Below are 14,156 nucleotides of genomic sequence, written 5' to 3'. Positions count from 1 at the left end.
ACCCACATGAGGATAAAAAATGGATATTAGATGGCTTGTTTTGCTTTCTTTTTGACCACTGCAGAGGCAGAGAGACTCCAAAATCAAAAAATGACCATGTTTAGTGAGGTTTTATTTTCTTTAAAAAATGACCAGTATAGTACTAAAGCCTTTTTCTCACTAAATACATAAAAAAAAGAGACCACCACCTCTCGGGATCCATACCTAAGCCTCCCCTGTCCTCAGATTAGTAGTAAAATATGTCATGTATTCATAGTTTTTCTATCATTAAAAAATAAAGCAGAAGTCACAATAATACAATTTTATTGTAGTACCTTCAAGAAAAAGTTTCATGAACTTGAAGAGAAATCAAAAACAGGATTTTTTTTCTTATTTATGGTGTAAATTATGTATATGTAAACAAAGACACCATGCTGAACAATTCAGTCCACATCCATTATTTGGCTCTTCAAAATCTATTTACAACATTAAACATGTGCATAAATACATACAGGTTCTATAAACATATTTCAAAATGAAACATCAGAAGACAATAAAAGTGTCAGTGGGCTGGCAAACGTTGCTGATGCGCCGTAAACATTTTTCGGAATGCAGACTTAACAACAGCATGATTGGAATCCAAACTGGAGAGAGAAACAAAGCAAGAAAGTTAGTCATATTGTGAGTAAATGAAACGCCTTTTGTAAACATATTCCTGAGTGGAGCTTATAGGGCACATTAGGACTAGTTATGTTTCATAAATTGCTTGTAAGTTATGATTATAAAACATTATAATATAAAGCAATGGTCTCTACTTACGTTGGTCTTATGAGCTGCTTGTTCAGAGCCCTTTGTGGGACCTCCTTTCTGTTCACCCTCCTCTCCCTTTGCTGTTTTTCCGCCACCTGATTCCAGATCTCAGCATTGACCCACAAGGCCCGAGGCAGGGTCAAAGTGGCCGGTGTGCAGGTGATCCAACGGCAAAGAGGGCAGCAGATGGTCCGGATCATGCCGTTCTCATTGGCCAGTTTGTCTAGGCAAGGTACGCAGAAGGTATGACCGCAGTGCAGCAGGCGCGGCGTCCGATGAGTGTGCGAGTACTCGTAGCAGCACACCACGCACTCTAAATCTTCATTTGACCCAGCGTTGTGACACCTTGGGAAAAAAGACAGATGTCATTTAATACATTTAATTCCTTAAAAGCCACTCAACTATGATAGAGACAAGAGACTATCTTTGGAGCTTACTTGGTATTGTCCATGTTATCGCTGAAGTATCTCAGGTGAGTTCTGAGTGCTGCAGTATCTCAGGTGAGTTCTGATTGCTGCAGTCGCACGCGCGACTTTTACAGACCTGCCTGCTCACGACACGTGACACAACGTCAGCCCACTTCCAAGGAATACTCCTCAGTGGAAAAAGAAAGTTCCTTGAAGAATGCTGTTCAGCCAGCCGAGAACAATAATAACCTCCTCCTGCTTAATCTTATCAGGAAGCTTTGCTTGCGTGTGCTTCCCGAGAACTTTGATTAACATTTACATTGTTTCATTTTCCATTTACAGTGTTCCCTCGGTTATCGCGGTTAATGGGGACCGGGACCACCCGGGATATGTGAATTTCCGCCAAGTAGGGGTGCCCCTTCAAAAATGCTTAATTTGAATTTAATTTAGAAAAAAAAAGATTTTAATTTTTTTTACCCCCCTGTATACAGTACACCATATAGAATACGGGTAGAGTGAAATTCATGTTATAACAAAAAAACAGTAAAATATGTTGTCTCAATGTAATATTTGTATTTTTATTTTTATTTTTTTCCCCAAAAAATCTGACTCACCTGACTTTCAAGTGGGAGGCCAGGGTTTGAATCTTGTTTTTTTTTTTTTTTTTTTTTTTTAAGAAAAAAGCCTTACTACACTATGTAGTGTTTTGAAAAAAAAAAAAAGCCTAAATATACCAATATTCGTAACAGCCAAAACAATAAATACAACTGCTTACTTCAGGGAGCCTGTGGCCCAGTGAATAAGTCATTGGCCTCCCACCTCTGCAGACTGGGGTTCAAATCCTGGTTTGCTCTGCTTTGTAATTTGACCTAACTTTTCCCACTTGAAGGTACAATAAAGGACTAAGTATGATCTGGGTGTGAAAAGAGACAAAACAACAAATACTACTGTCTAATATTGGAGAGTGGTGGCCCAGTGGATAAGTCATCAGTTTCCTGCTTCTTTGGTCTTGGGTTCAATTCCAAGTGCTTGCAAAGATTTTCCCAATATTATTCAGGTAAAAGAATGTGATAAATTTACAAGTACTACTGCTTTCTCTCACAGGTTGGTGGCCCAGTGGCTAAGTCATCAGTCTGTCACTTATGAGGTCCTGGGTTCAAATCCCAGCGCAGGCAAAGATTTTCACAATATTATTCAGTTAAAATAATAAGTTAAAATGCCTAAGTTTTTAACTTAATAAGTCTCAATGGTGGATGAAGCATTTTGTCCAAAAAATGACAAAGTGTTTCACCCAATTTCCTTGGATAAAAGTATAAGTACTACTGCTTTCTCTTACAGGTTGGTGGCCCAGTGGCTAAGTCATCAGTCTGCCACCTGTGTGTTCCTGGGTTCAATTCCCAGTGCCGGCAAAGATTTTCCAAATATTCAGTTAAAAGAATAAGTTGAAATCCCTAAGTGTTTAACTTAATAAGTCTTCAATGGTGGATGAAGCATTTTGTCCAAAAACTGACTAAGTGTTTCACCCCATTTCCTTGGATAAAACGTTCGGAATATAACCTTTTACATACACACACACACACACACACTGACTAATGCACGTTATTATGAAAACAATTTCTATTTTGTGTTTTTCTATGTTTAATGGGCGTGGCCGAGGTGAGAGTTCAAATAGTCGATGTCATCCAGCAAAATGGCGATTGAGACTGCACGGGCGTGTACTGCAGAGCTGCTCAGAGCTGACGATTTGACGAAGAATGGCTGTCAAACTTCTCACTAGACGTTGCTGCACATGTTGTATGTCGTCGTTTGGGGATTTCGAAGCCCCGGTTCTCATCTTAAGAGTGATCGTTGACGGTAGCATGCTCCGTTAGCGTGATGCAGCCATGAGGGCAAAATGTTTGCAAACAAATTGGCTGCATTGCGTTACCGATCGCTCTTTGTTTTAAAACTAATCATTCCTTTGTGTGTTTCAGTCCCTCAACGAGCACCACTGACTACTGGGAAACATCAAGAATGTGGCCGAAACGACCAGAAAGGATCAACTCGTCGACGCCATAACCAAGTGGGTCATTTTTAAATAGTTCCGATTTTCCCCGTTTAACATTTAGACGTCAGCTTTCAGTATTTAAGGATTTGCGCAATTGGCTCGTTTTTCGTTCAATTTTGAATGAAATCACTAAATGACTTTGCGTTTTTTTAATTGCAAAAATCTGTGGATAAGTCAACCACACAAATGCATTAGTGGATGCGAAAGGATTTAACAGTCATCCCTCGATTATCGCGGTTAATGTGGACCGTGATAAATGGAAAAACCGCAAAGTAGGGTCAACCCAATTGAATTTAATTAAAAAAAATACTATAGTGGCAAGTGGGGTAGCTTCTGCTTGAGTTTCAGTGTGGCTTTTCACATTTTTCTGATTTTAAAAAAGTAATATGCCATGTAGTGGCACGAGGCACTTAAATAAATAATATAATTTTAGCCCCTTAGCTTTCTTTAAGACCTCAGGGTTAAACAGTAATCCCTCGATTATCGTGGTTAATGTAGAAAAGACATGGCTGCTATAAAGGAAAAATTTAAATTAGGGTCATCCCTATTGAATTTAATTAAAAAAAACATACTATAGTGGCAAGTGAAGAGTAGCTTCTGCTTGAGTTTCAATGTGGCTTTTCACATTTTTCTGAATTTAAAAAAGTAGTCTGCCATTCAGTGGCACTGAGCACTTAAATACATTATATAATTTTAGCCCCTTAACTTTCTCAAAGACCTCTAGGCTAAACGGTAATCCCTTAATTATCATGGTTAATGTAGACCAGACATGTTGCGATAAAGGAAAAATTTAAGGTAGGTTTATGCATATTGAATTTAATTTTTAAAATAAATACTATAATGGCAAATAGAGAAGTAGCTTTTCACATTTTTCTGAATTTAAATAAATAATCTGCCATGTAGTGGAACCGCTAATATTTGATGGATTAAAACAATCATGTACTTTTACCCCATTAACTTTCTTAAAGACCTCAGGGCTTGGATCTTTTAACTTTTAGTTTTAAATGTGGTTTTGACAAAATATAAGTGAGGGATTTATTCAACCATAGTGCAGGGGTCATTTTTGACTCGTGTATGGTAAAATAACTTTTTTTCTTGGTGTAAGAGAAAAACAAGCATTTTAAGAATGAATAGATTTTAAATGATTGACTGAAAAACTCAAGGCATTCAAGTATTTAGCCCCAAATGTTTTATTTTTTTCAAAATAAAAGATTTCCCCAATTCTGGTAAAACCTTCCTTGTGAATGTATTTTTACACAAATGCATAGATTGATTCTGGTGTAACATCCAGCACTGATCTATGCAAATGTTTTTTTTTACTTCACTTTGTATATTGACCCTTTTTTTTGTTTCCAGAATTCCACCCAAGTCGAGATGGACTACACCACTCCCTGATTCTGGTAAAATCTCACTTGCAAATGGTTAAGTTAAAAAACATTCGCAAGGTCTTCCCTTTTATTTTGAAAAAAAAAATGTAGATTAATTCTGGTGTAACATCCAGCACTGATCTATGCATTTTTTTCAAGATAAAAGGTAAGCCCTTGTGAATATATTTTTTACTCAACCATTTGTAAGGTCTTGCCTTTTATTTTGAAAAAAATGCATAGATTGGTGTTGGTTTAATAGCCAGCACCGATCTATGCATTTTTCAAAATAAAAGTTGTCCTAAACTTCATGTATTGACCCCTTCTTGTTTTACAGAATTCCACCATTGAACAGATAGTCTCAGATGCCTTAATTTTTTCTCTGCTGGATTGTGAACCAGTCTGACAATTTTCAAAATAAAAGGTAAGCCCTTCTCATTGTTTTTTGAACAAACTGTGTACTAACCCCCCTTTTTCAATTTTCGAATCTTCTCCACCAGAGGGAACCAATCTACAAACTTTTTCAAAATAAAAGCTGGAGCTTTTATTTTCTGGATTTCCTGCTGGTGACAGGAGGAACTACTTCATTTTTTCAAAATAAAAGGTGAGCCCTTCTCATTGTTTTTTGAACTAACTGTGTACTAACCCCCCTTTTTCAATTTTCGAATCTTCTCCACCAGGGGGTGGAGAAGATTCGATTTTTTACGATGCTGGACCACCAACGGGAACCAATCTACAAACTTTTTCAAAATAAAAGCTGGAGCTTCTATTTCCTGTATTTCCTGCTGGTGACTGGAGGAATTACTTTATTTTGTTCAAGTTTTTCAAAATAAAAGCTTTTAAATGTATGCATGTGTTTTGTCTTTAACAAAAGATGCAAGTCACAATCAAAGTTAAAATATTTTATTTACAAATAAACATTTTAAATTTGCAAAAAACACTTAGAAAAATTAAATAAAAAAAATAAAGAACCAAGAAAGGGCAGTATACACTTAGAAAAAAATGAACAAAAAAAGGGCAATAAACACTTAGAAAAAAAATGAACAAAAAAAGGGCAATAAACACTTAGAAAAAAAATGAACAAAAAAAGGGCAATAAACACTTAGAAAAAAAAATGAACAAAAAAACGGCAATAAACACTTAGAATATTTTTTTTAAAATGCTGGGGGGGATAAACACTTAGGCAAAAAAATTGGGAAAAAAAAGATGGTGGAATCTGTAGGTAAAAAAGCTGGGGGAATGAATATAAAAATTAGAACAAAAAAGCTGGGAGAATAAATTGATTATCCAAAAATTGTGGGTATATAGATTTAGCTTATATAATATTTTTTAAAAAGTTGGAGCAATAAACATTTAGATTTTTTTTTTCCAAAAAGCTGGAGAAATAAACTTTTAAAAGTTTGAGCAGTTAACATTTGGAATATTATTTTAAAAAGCTGGAGAAATAATATATTTAGGATTTAATTTTTTTTTTTAAAACCAAGGGGAATTTAACATTTTTTTTCATAGCTGAAGGAATAAACCATATTTTAAAAGAAAGTTGGAGCAGTTAACACTTAGAATATTTTTTTTATAAAGCTGGAGAAATAATATATATTTAGGATTTTTTTTTTTTAAAACCAAGGGGAGTAAACACTTGAAGAAAGAATAAACACTAGTCTTGTACTTGGGAAATTGACTTAAGAAAAATCTACTTTAACAAATGAAGTTTCTAATCTTTAATAATATCCTTGTGGACTTTACCGATATAAGAGGTCACAACACCAACTTATGTTCAGTGAAACCTCACCATAAAGATCAGATATCACATCATGGAGTTCCACAAGATTATAATATTTAAAGCTTTTATTTAGTTTGGATGAAGACTTGGATACTTTGCAAGAAACAAATACGTTAACCTTTGAGAAGCCTGCCAGTCATCTCTGAAGTGCAGATAAGTCACAAGTGACATGGACCTGATGTGTACAAAGAAGAAAACAAAACTTAATATAAAGAATTAAGATTCACCAAAAAGGCTTAATGTTTTCTTTGGAATTCATTTTACCTTGATCTGGCCCAATCTCCTCTCCTTTAACCTCGAGGGCGTGTGTTCTGGACACTCTGGAAGAGCTGCATCCGGATGCTAAAAAGAGAGAACTTGATTTAACCAAACTAGTTGGGAGTTGCAAAACTATTATTGCAAAATGGAGAAATCTTACAACAAACTTAATAATATACAATCAAGATAATGAATGAAAATAAGTTAGTGACTGCTACGTGCTATTCTTTACCCTTTTCAGACAAGGCGATTAAATATACACAGTAGCAATAACAGAAGAAAGTTGACGTAACCATTTTTGTATCAATATTTTTTATAGTGTGAAATCAGAACAATTATAAATTGGAAATGGCACTCGTGGTGGAATCTATCTTTACATCCAACATTAGTTGTACCACTGGATGTAATTTAGGAGAGAGCATCTACCCATCAAACTAACTATACTCATGCTGATAAATCTGACAAAAAACTTATTAATATACGATCAAGCTGATAAATGAAAATAAGCTAGTGCGCCGTGTTGAGCTTTTCTTTTCCCTTTATCAGACAAGGTGATTAAATATACACAGTAGCAATAACAGTTAGAAGAAAGTAGACATAACTATTTTTGCATCAATAATGTTTAGAGTGAAATCAGAACAATTAAAAATTGAGGCGTTTAGTACAGATAAGGCGATTAAATATACACAGTAGCGATAACAGTTATAAGAAAGTTGACATCACTATTTTGCATCAATAATGTTAAGTGTGAAATCGGTTTACATACAACACAAGTCGTGCCACTGGATGTCATCTACCCATCAAACTAACTATACTTACATTGACATCTCGACTTTGTTTGATTAGATTAAAAGTATTTCTACACGACGGAATAATGGACAGAAAAAGGACAATACGATTAAAGCCAAATGAAAAGTGTCGTCGTGTCACTAATGCTAAAATAGCTAGTCAGATGCGGCACACATCTGGAGAGGAAAAGGATTTCAAACTTCAATTGTCGACGGTGTGTTGAAGCTGGCATTAAAGTAACAGATTAACCGGCGTTTTGGGCTCAATCGATTACTAATAATAAGTCTCACGATGGCGTGATAAAACGCACTTATGACCGTAAAACGCAAGAGAACTTACCTCGTTCGGATACATGTGTCTCGACCGCCGGAAGTGAGATGGCTTCCTGAAAGAATGAGGTACAGCGCATGTGCCAAATTTAAACAGCTGGTTGGCCTACGCACAATAGCTGTTCTTTTTTGTTGCAGCCAACAACTACTGCCCTCCTGTGGCGTGGCGTAATTTTGCAATTACCACGTTCATACAGTAAAGTGAGGATCTTGGTGCTCATCTATGGAATTCCCCTATACATCAATAAAAATACCAATCAAAAATACTTACATCTAAAACTCCCTGATAACCAAAGCTTTATCAGGATGATAAAATCCATTTTTCCTATGCAGGAAAGAAAAACAAGTTATCTGGTGGTGGTTTAGATATAATTTATTAAAAAAGAAACCCAACAATAACTCTGTGTTTTTTTTTTTTTTACATAATGATCAAGGATTTTTATTATCGTCGATTGAAAAAGAGTCTCGACCGGGAATTGAACCCAGGTCCCCCAGACCAGAGTCCTGTGAACTAACCCCTGCGCCAACCAAGTGACTACACTTTCCTTTGTAATCATTTCAGTGTCTTTCCAAGAAGTCCACAGAAATACCTAAGTGAAAAAGTGTCTCAACTGGGAATCAAACCCAGGTCTCCCAGATGGGAGACAGGTGAGTTAACCACTACACCACCAAGTGACTACACTTTAATTTGTAATCATTTGAGTCTCTTGACAAGAAGTCCACAGAAATAACTAAGTGAAAAAGTGTCCCAACCAGGAATTGAACTCAGGTCTCCCAGGCAGGAGTCCAGTGAACAAACCCCTGCGCCACCAAGTGACTACACTTTCCTTTGTGATCATTTGAGTCTCTTGACAAGAAGTACACAGAAACAACTAAGTGAAAATGTGTCCCAACCGGGATTTGAAAAAAAAATCCTGAAGAAAATCCACGAAGCTCTGAGTCCGCGGTAGCTGAAGCGCGAAGTAGCAAGGGAACACTGTATTATGTTTTCCAATAATCATCATCAATGATGATTTATTGCCTAAATCTATTGTGTGGATAGGCTATCTGATACCAGTACTCACGAGACTAGTACTGTTATGACCTAACGCCCAATTCAACATCTTTACTAGTAATGTTTTTATTCTTATTGTATTGCAATTGGCAGAAAGCATAATTTTTATATGACTTAATTGAAGTGAAACTTCGAAGGAAACGAAATTGGAAACCAGTCTCAGAAATGCCTATTGCTATTGAAAATGGAAAAAAAGGTGCAGTATGAATTGCATTAGGTGGCCAAGCAGTCTTATTGATTTGCCTTCCTTCTAAAAAGAGGAAGTGAAGCATGAAGGTTGTTTGGCCATACGATGACAAGCAAAGTCCATTTAGATTTGTTTATTTCTGAAGTGTCGGTGCTGAAAAAGAAGTCCACTAGCTTCACTAATAAACGCGATGGACAAATGTACAATGATGGACACTTTATCATGTTTTCCGGCTACGCACTCCAAGGCTTTGTCTATAAATTAAAACGACAAGATTGATCTGAAAGAAAATACACATTTTAAAGAAAATGTTGATTCTCCTCCCACGTCTACAAATTGGGCGCGGGCAGAGCGTCGCTAAAGTGGTCAGCTAAAGCATTTCCCAACGGCACTGGTCCCGACTGGCGACATATTGGGCTCATGGGTTGGCTGGAAAACGCTGGGGGCGTGCGCCCCAACGGCTCGCTGGAATTTCCTATGAAGACATTCCTTTGGTGCTTCAGGTAAACAGATTCAAGGGTAGATATTTATCATCGGTGAGATTAAAAACAGCAAAAAAAAAGTAAAGACAATTCTGACGGAAATACAAACAGCATAAGAGAAGGTAAACAGGTGATTGTTGTTTGCCTCTAGTTCTTTTCAAACAAAGATGGTGGCGTTGGCCCCTCCCTTTTTTGTGTAAACTCTATGCCAGCAGAAACGAATAAAAACAATAACCGTTCCGGAAGAAATGTCGTTTTACCGAGGAGGAAGGAAAAGTGTTTTTTTGGAGACGCCAGTCCACAGAAGCGACTGGAGTCCACAACCCATGAGCCGCGTTTGATTCCGCCACCGATCCCTCCCTCCCCTTTAGTCCGGGTCGTACTGTTTTCGGTTCGTGCGGAGCCCGTGGCGCTCTCGGGACCATACGTCCCCGTCCTCCCCCTGACGTTTGTCCGGCTCTCAATCCTGCGCTATGCTCCTCAGCACGTACTTGACCGTGTAGGCAAAGGCGGCGAAGCCCACGATCACAAACAGGTTGGCTAGAGCGCCACCTAGAAGTCCATGGTTGCGATTGGCTTGCTGCAGGCCCTGAGCGGGGTTGCCGCCTCCCAGAGGGATGGGACCTCCGTTAAGGGCGGGGAGACCATAGTGGACCTGTTGGGGGTCGCCGTCGGGGACCACGTCCGGTAAGGGAAGGGGCTGTGTGCGTGCGTTTAACTCTTCCTGTGCTTTTTGCTTTTGCTTCATTTCCTAGTTGACGGCAGACAAAACACGATTCAGACCAATAGGAAAGCGGGGGTCCGGGTCAGAACGAGAACTGAGAAGATTTCTCACCTCCACAACATCAGGGAAAAGTTCACAGAAGATTTTGTCCTTGAGGTTGAAGGCGAGGCTTTGGGCTGACAGTTGTCTTTTCTGGGGAGGAGGAGGAGGGGCATAGCCTTTACATGCTGAACTTGACTGAGAAGTTCACTTTGTGCACTGACCAGTTTTCTTGTACATTATTAAATCAACAATCCCATTGAAATGTCATTCACCCGTCAGGCATCCTCCTGATCAGGCTCCTTTTGTCTCTCTCACACACACACAAACGAGTTGAGCTCACCGTATGGTCTGAGGTTTCGATACTGCCCAAGGTGGGGCCCTTCTCCACCATGAAGCTGAGCAAACCTGTGAGGATGGTGGACACCGACCACGCCGGGTTCCACGTGTCTGGGTGGAAGTCTGTGATGGATAAACACAACCTGTGGGGGAAGAGTACGCATTGTTAAGGCACAGCATATTATTTTTTTTAAAAAACACCACTGTAAGAAAAGAACCCCTGCCAAACAAAGAAAAGGATCTTCTTACCTTATGTTACATTTAAATCTGCCGTTGGGTGTTATCATGTAGATACTGGGTGGTTTAAATGGGAATTCCCGAGGAAATATGAGCTTTCCGTGATAGTAACCCCCTACAAGAAACAAATATGGATAGGAAAAAAATAATTTGGTTGAATTACATGGGAAAAGTAAACAAAACACAAAAAAACACTACTGACGTTTGAGAAATGAAAAAAAGCTGAAAAAAATCTATTCTAAGACAGTGGTTGACAAAGTATGTGTTATTTGCGCTTCCTCTAGAAAAAAATTGTCAATAAATAAATGTTCAAAAACCCAATTAAAAAAAATCCAGATTAAGTAAACTTTTGTGGAATTTTATATTCAATAACAATAGATTTACAGTTGATAATTAAGAAAGTGTTTTCCCCTTAAGGCTCATGTTCCATTTAGTTTCACTTTGCTCTTTCTGTAAGTCAAAAGCTTGCTCTGAAACGACGTGTATATACACGTCCTGATTCCGCTCAATTAGTGTCATTGGACTGGCTTCGTTGGAAGCGGTAGATCCAGTGAACCTGTTCATCAATCTTTGGTGACATTATAAAACCAGTTGACGCATAATTTTCCGTTTTTGGTCGAACCGCAAAATCCTGTGGGTTGTGCTGCCACATTTAACTAGAAGTATTAATTGTGGCTCCTGTGACTGACAGAAACCATTTATGTTATGCTTGATCAACAACCACATCGTCCAAGAGACTACAAATAAACTTCTGAGTAGGTTTATACCTTCGTATGGTGTCTTTTCAGGACCTCTCACAACGTAGTGCCTGCAAGTGAAAACAAGGCCATATTTATAATATTTATAACATAAAAATTGCTTGTATTGTCGCATTTGAAGACAGACAACATTTGCCAATCTGTGAGCTCACTTTGCTCACAAATTATACACTTGAGGCAAGTCTTAACATGAAAATAATTGAAGTTTAATGCAACTTTAGTCTGCCCTTCTGACTTTAAAACAAATTCCAAAACAATAGAGACCAACACAAGGTGGATGTTCGACTCAAATCTTTTTTTCCTTTCCTATTTTTCACCTTTGCCCAGCCAGGACTGTGCACATGTGCATTTAGGGCAGTAACACAGTCACGTTTTAATGCTTGAAAAGAATTGTAAATAATGAAGTGGCAGATGATAAGAGGAAAAAGGCGTGCCACAACTAAAGATTACACCTGGAAAAACAAACAATTCTTCTATATTACACTGACGCAACAGTTTTCCTTGGTTCACAGGGTTTTCCATACAGACACACGCTCCTACTAGTAAAATTGTTTTAAAACACTGTGTTGTGTAATACTGCTGTGCGAGATGAAAAGTATATTGTGCAATACAGTGGTACCTTGAGAGACGAGATTAATTTGTTCCGGAACTGAACTGGTATGTCGATCTCCTCGTAACTCGAGGGAACGTTTCCCATTGAAATGAAATTAACGAATTAATTCGTTCCAACCCTCTGGAAAAAAAACACTAAAAACAGGATATTGGATTGGAAAATAGTTATTATTGCTTCTAATCCTCTCATGTCTTGGCCACCTGGCTTTCTAGTATCTTATAATTTGTCTCATATCAAGAGATAATTATTTGCCCGCAAATTTACTCGTATGTGGGTGGGGGGCTCTTATGTCGAGGTACCACCGTATTATCCTCTTTTCTAGAGCAACGTGTAGAGATGAACAAAAAAATGGTTTGGCTCAATAACATTTTTTTCTATGGAAATAATAGTAGCAAAAACAAGTTTCTTTGGTGTGAGAAAGAGAGCACTAGCTTGCATAATTTTTTTCCATTTTCTTGCCAAGACTTCATTTGGTATGTTAAATTTTAATGGTTAAAATAATATTACTATCATTGAAAAGTAAGGTTTGTTGCGAAGGGAAGAGTGTACCATTCTAGAATGTTGGAGGGGAGAGGCTCAGCACAGATGTAAGGCACAGGGTCTTTCTTTATCCGGAGGTAATCCTGCTTAAGTCGCTGAGTAGCTGTGGTTGGAGCTCTCTTCTTCCCGTTGTTGTTCATCTGTTGGTGTAAAAAGAATTGTCATGATGTAAATGAATAAATAAATAAACAAACATGCTCTGTTTCTATTTAATTAAATGGCCAAACGAGTAGCTATCTGCAATGATCCTGGCAAATGACAAGCACAAACCTTTTATTCATCATGATTTAATCGTGATATTTCCCACATTTTACCTACAAATGTCAGCATATGAGCATCTTGATTTCAGATTGTTTAAAATTAAAAGAGGAACTGTTTTCCTAGAAAATGAAGGATCACTAATGATTATGACAAATGTTGTTGAATAAAACTATACTACCTGAAATCAGGTGGATACAATGAAAAAATGTTAACACAACAATGTGTGCTTGAAAACATTTAACATGAATAAGCATCAATCATTCTTGCTTGACATGTTGAATCGCGCATCTTTACAAGTTCCTCGTAAACCAAGTGGCGCAGAGGAAACCAAAGCAACGTTCCAATGTTAACATAACAAATAAGTATAAGACTTTTTTTTTATCGTTGCGTCACTCAATGCTCGTTACGATGACGTGCGATGGCATTCAAGAAAGTGTCGAGGGGGGGCGGGGGCTGCGTAATCCAACATGAACACTTAGCTAAAAGCCAGCCTCCTTTAATCGGCTCCAACGATCTAGTTAATCGACACCTCGAATAAACTATTATGTTTTGAAAACACTTAGACGAATCGCCAGTGTGTAAATGCCCATTAGCGACCGGAGGCTAACACAGGCCACGGCTACGTTTGGGTGGCAAATGCTAGCAGTCGTGGCGCTATAAACACCAGTTGGCTGTCAACTTGGATGGATTTTGTCATCGTGTGTTGGGTTGGACATACCTCTTCTCAGACCCCAGCAAAACGTTAAATCGGGTCTGGATACGAGAAAGTGCTTGAATTTTAGAGGACAAATCTCAGATCAGTAGGGCGAAGAAGACGCGAACGTTAGCTTAAGCAGAAGCCAGAAACGAAAGCACATACTTCCGGATTTATTCTTCGTAGCGTGTGAAAATGCTCAAAACGTTATTTAGCGCCCTCTTTGGGTGTGGCGGTGTATCTAGTCTATTTTACATTATTGGGATAAACTTGGATTTTACATTTTGGTAACCTATCCAAATTATGAGGAGAGATTATATATTGATAATTCCATTTACTTTGATTTGCTTTGTACTTTGTGCTTTTGCTCAAAGTACAAAGCCACTAATTATCAGTACTAAAACATTTAGTAATTAGTTTGATCATACATTACCATCAGACCCACTGAAGTTTTTATTCGTCTAT

The 14,156-nt window shown here is 37.9% G+C and overlaps 2 protein-coding genes and 2 long non-coding RNA genes across 6 annotated transcripts; 1 reads left to right on the top strand and 3 right to left on the bottom strand.

The window, feature by feature from the left end:
• Positions 1-320: 320 nt before the first annotated feature.
• Positions 321-2,434, bottom strand: LOC144203272 (uncharacterized). 2 transcript variants are annotated; one of them, XM_077726657.1, is made up of 4 exons: positions 2,299-2,434; positions 1,227-1,381; positions 799-1,134; positions 321-623 (listed from the first exon to the last, which is right to left on the bottom strand). In XM_077726657.1, the coding sequence occupies exons 2-4, from the start codon at positions 1,238-1,240 to the stop codon at positions 542-544; spliced, it is 432 nt and encodes a 143-aa protein (XP_077582783.1). In that variant the 5' UTR covers positions 1,241-1,381; positions 2,299-2,434; the 3' UTR covers positions 321-541. The 2 variants fall into 2 exon arrangements, with proteins under 2 accessions (XP_077582783.1, XP_077582784.1); XM_077726658.1 differs by lacking the exon at positions 2,299-2,434 and having other exon boundaries at positions 1,227-1,674.
• Positions 2,435-2,788: 354 nt separating this feature from the next.
• On the top strand, positions 2,789-5,455 carry LOC144203273 (uncharacterized). Of its 2 annotated transcripts, XR_013327647.1 has the most exons (6): positions 2,789-2,990; positions 3,170-3,258; positions 4,600-4,643; positions 4,945-5,031; positions 5,143-5,211; positions 5,288-5,455. It is a non-coding gene; the product is annotated as an uncharacterized LOC144203273 (long non-coding RNA). The 2 variants fall into 2 exon arrangements; XR_013327646.1 differs by lacking the exon at positions 5,143-5,211 and having other exon boundaries at positions 2,792-2,990.
• Positions 5,456-6,434: 979 nt separating this feature from the next.
• LOC144203293 (uncharacterized) lies at positions 6,435-7,886 on the bottom strand. The gene is made up of 3 exons (XR_013327650.1): positions 7,774-7,886; positions 6,652-6,729; positions 6,435-6,562 (listed from the first exon to the last, which is right to left on the bottom strand). It is a non-coding gene; the product is annotated as an uncharacterized LOC144203293 (long non-coding RNA).
• Positions 7,887-9,122: 1,236 nt separating this feature from the next.
• On the bottom strand, positions 9,123-13,883 carry ube2j2 (ubiquitin-conjugating enzyme E2, J2 (UBC6 homolog, yeast)). The gene is made up of 7 exons (XM_077727127.1): positions 13,716-13,883; positions 12,746-12,876; positions 11,593-11,633; positions 10,838-10,940; positions 10,593-10,731; positions 10,322-10,402; positions 9,123-10,237 (listed from the first exon to the last, which is right to left on the bottom strand). Exons 2-7 carry the CDS (start codon positions 12,874-12,876, stop codon positions 9,947-9,949), a joined length of 786 nt encoding a protein of 261 aa, XP_077583253.1. The 5' UTR covers positions 13,716-13,883; the 3' UTR covers positions 9,123-9,946.
• Positions 13,884-14,156: the final 273 nt, after the last annotated feature.

Source organism: Stigmatopora nigra, chromosome 10 (genome assembly GCF_051989575.1).
Source record: "Stigmatopora nigra isolate UIUO_SnigA chromosome 10, RoL_Snig_1.1, whole genome shotgun sequence".
Classification (NCBI taxonomy): Eukaryota; Metazoa; Chordata; class Actinopteri; order Syngnathiformes; family Syngnathidae; genus Stigmatopora; species Stigmatopora nigra.
The sequence above is the reverse complement of the archived record's forward strand: the minus strand, read 5'-3'. Positions and strand labels throughout refer to the sequence as shown.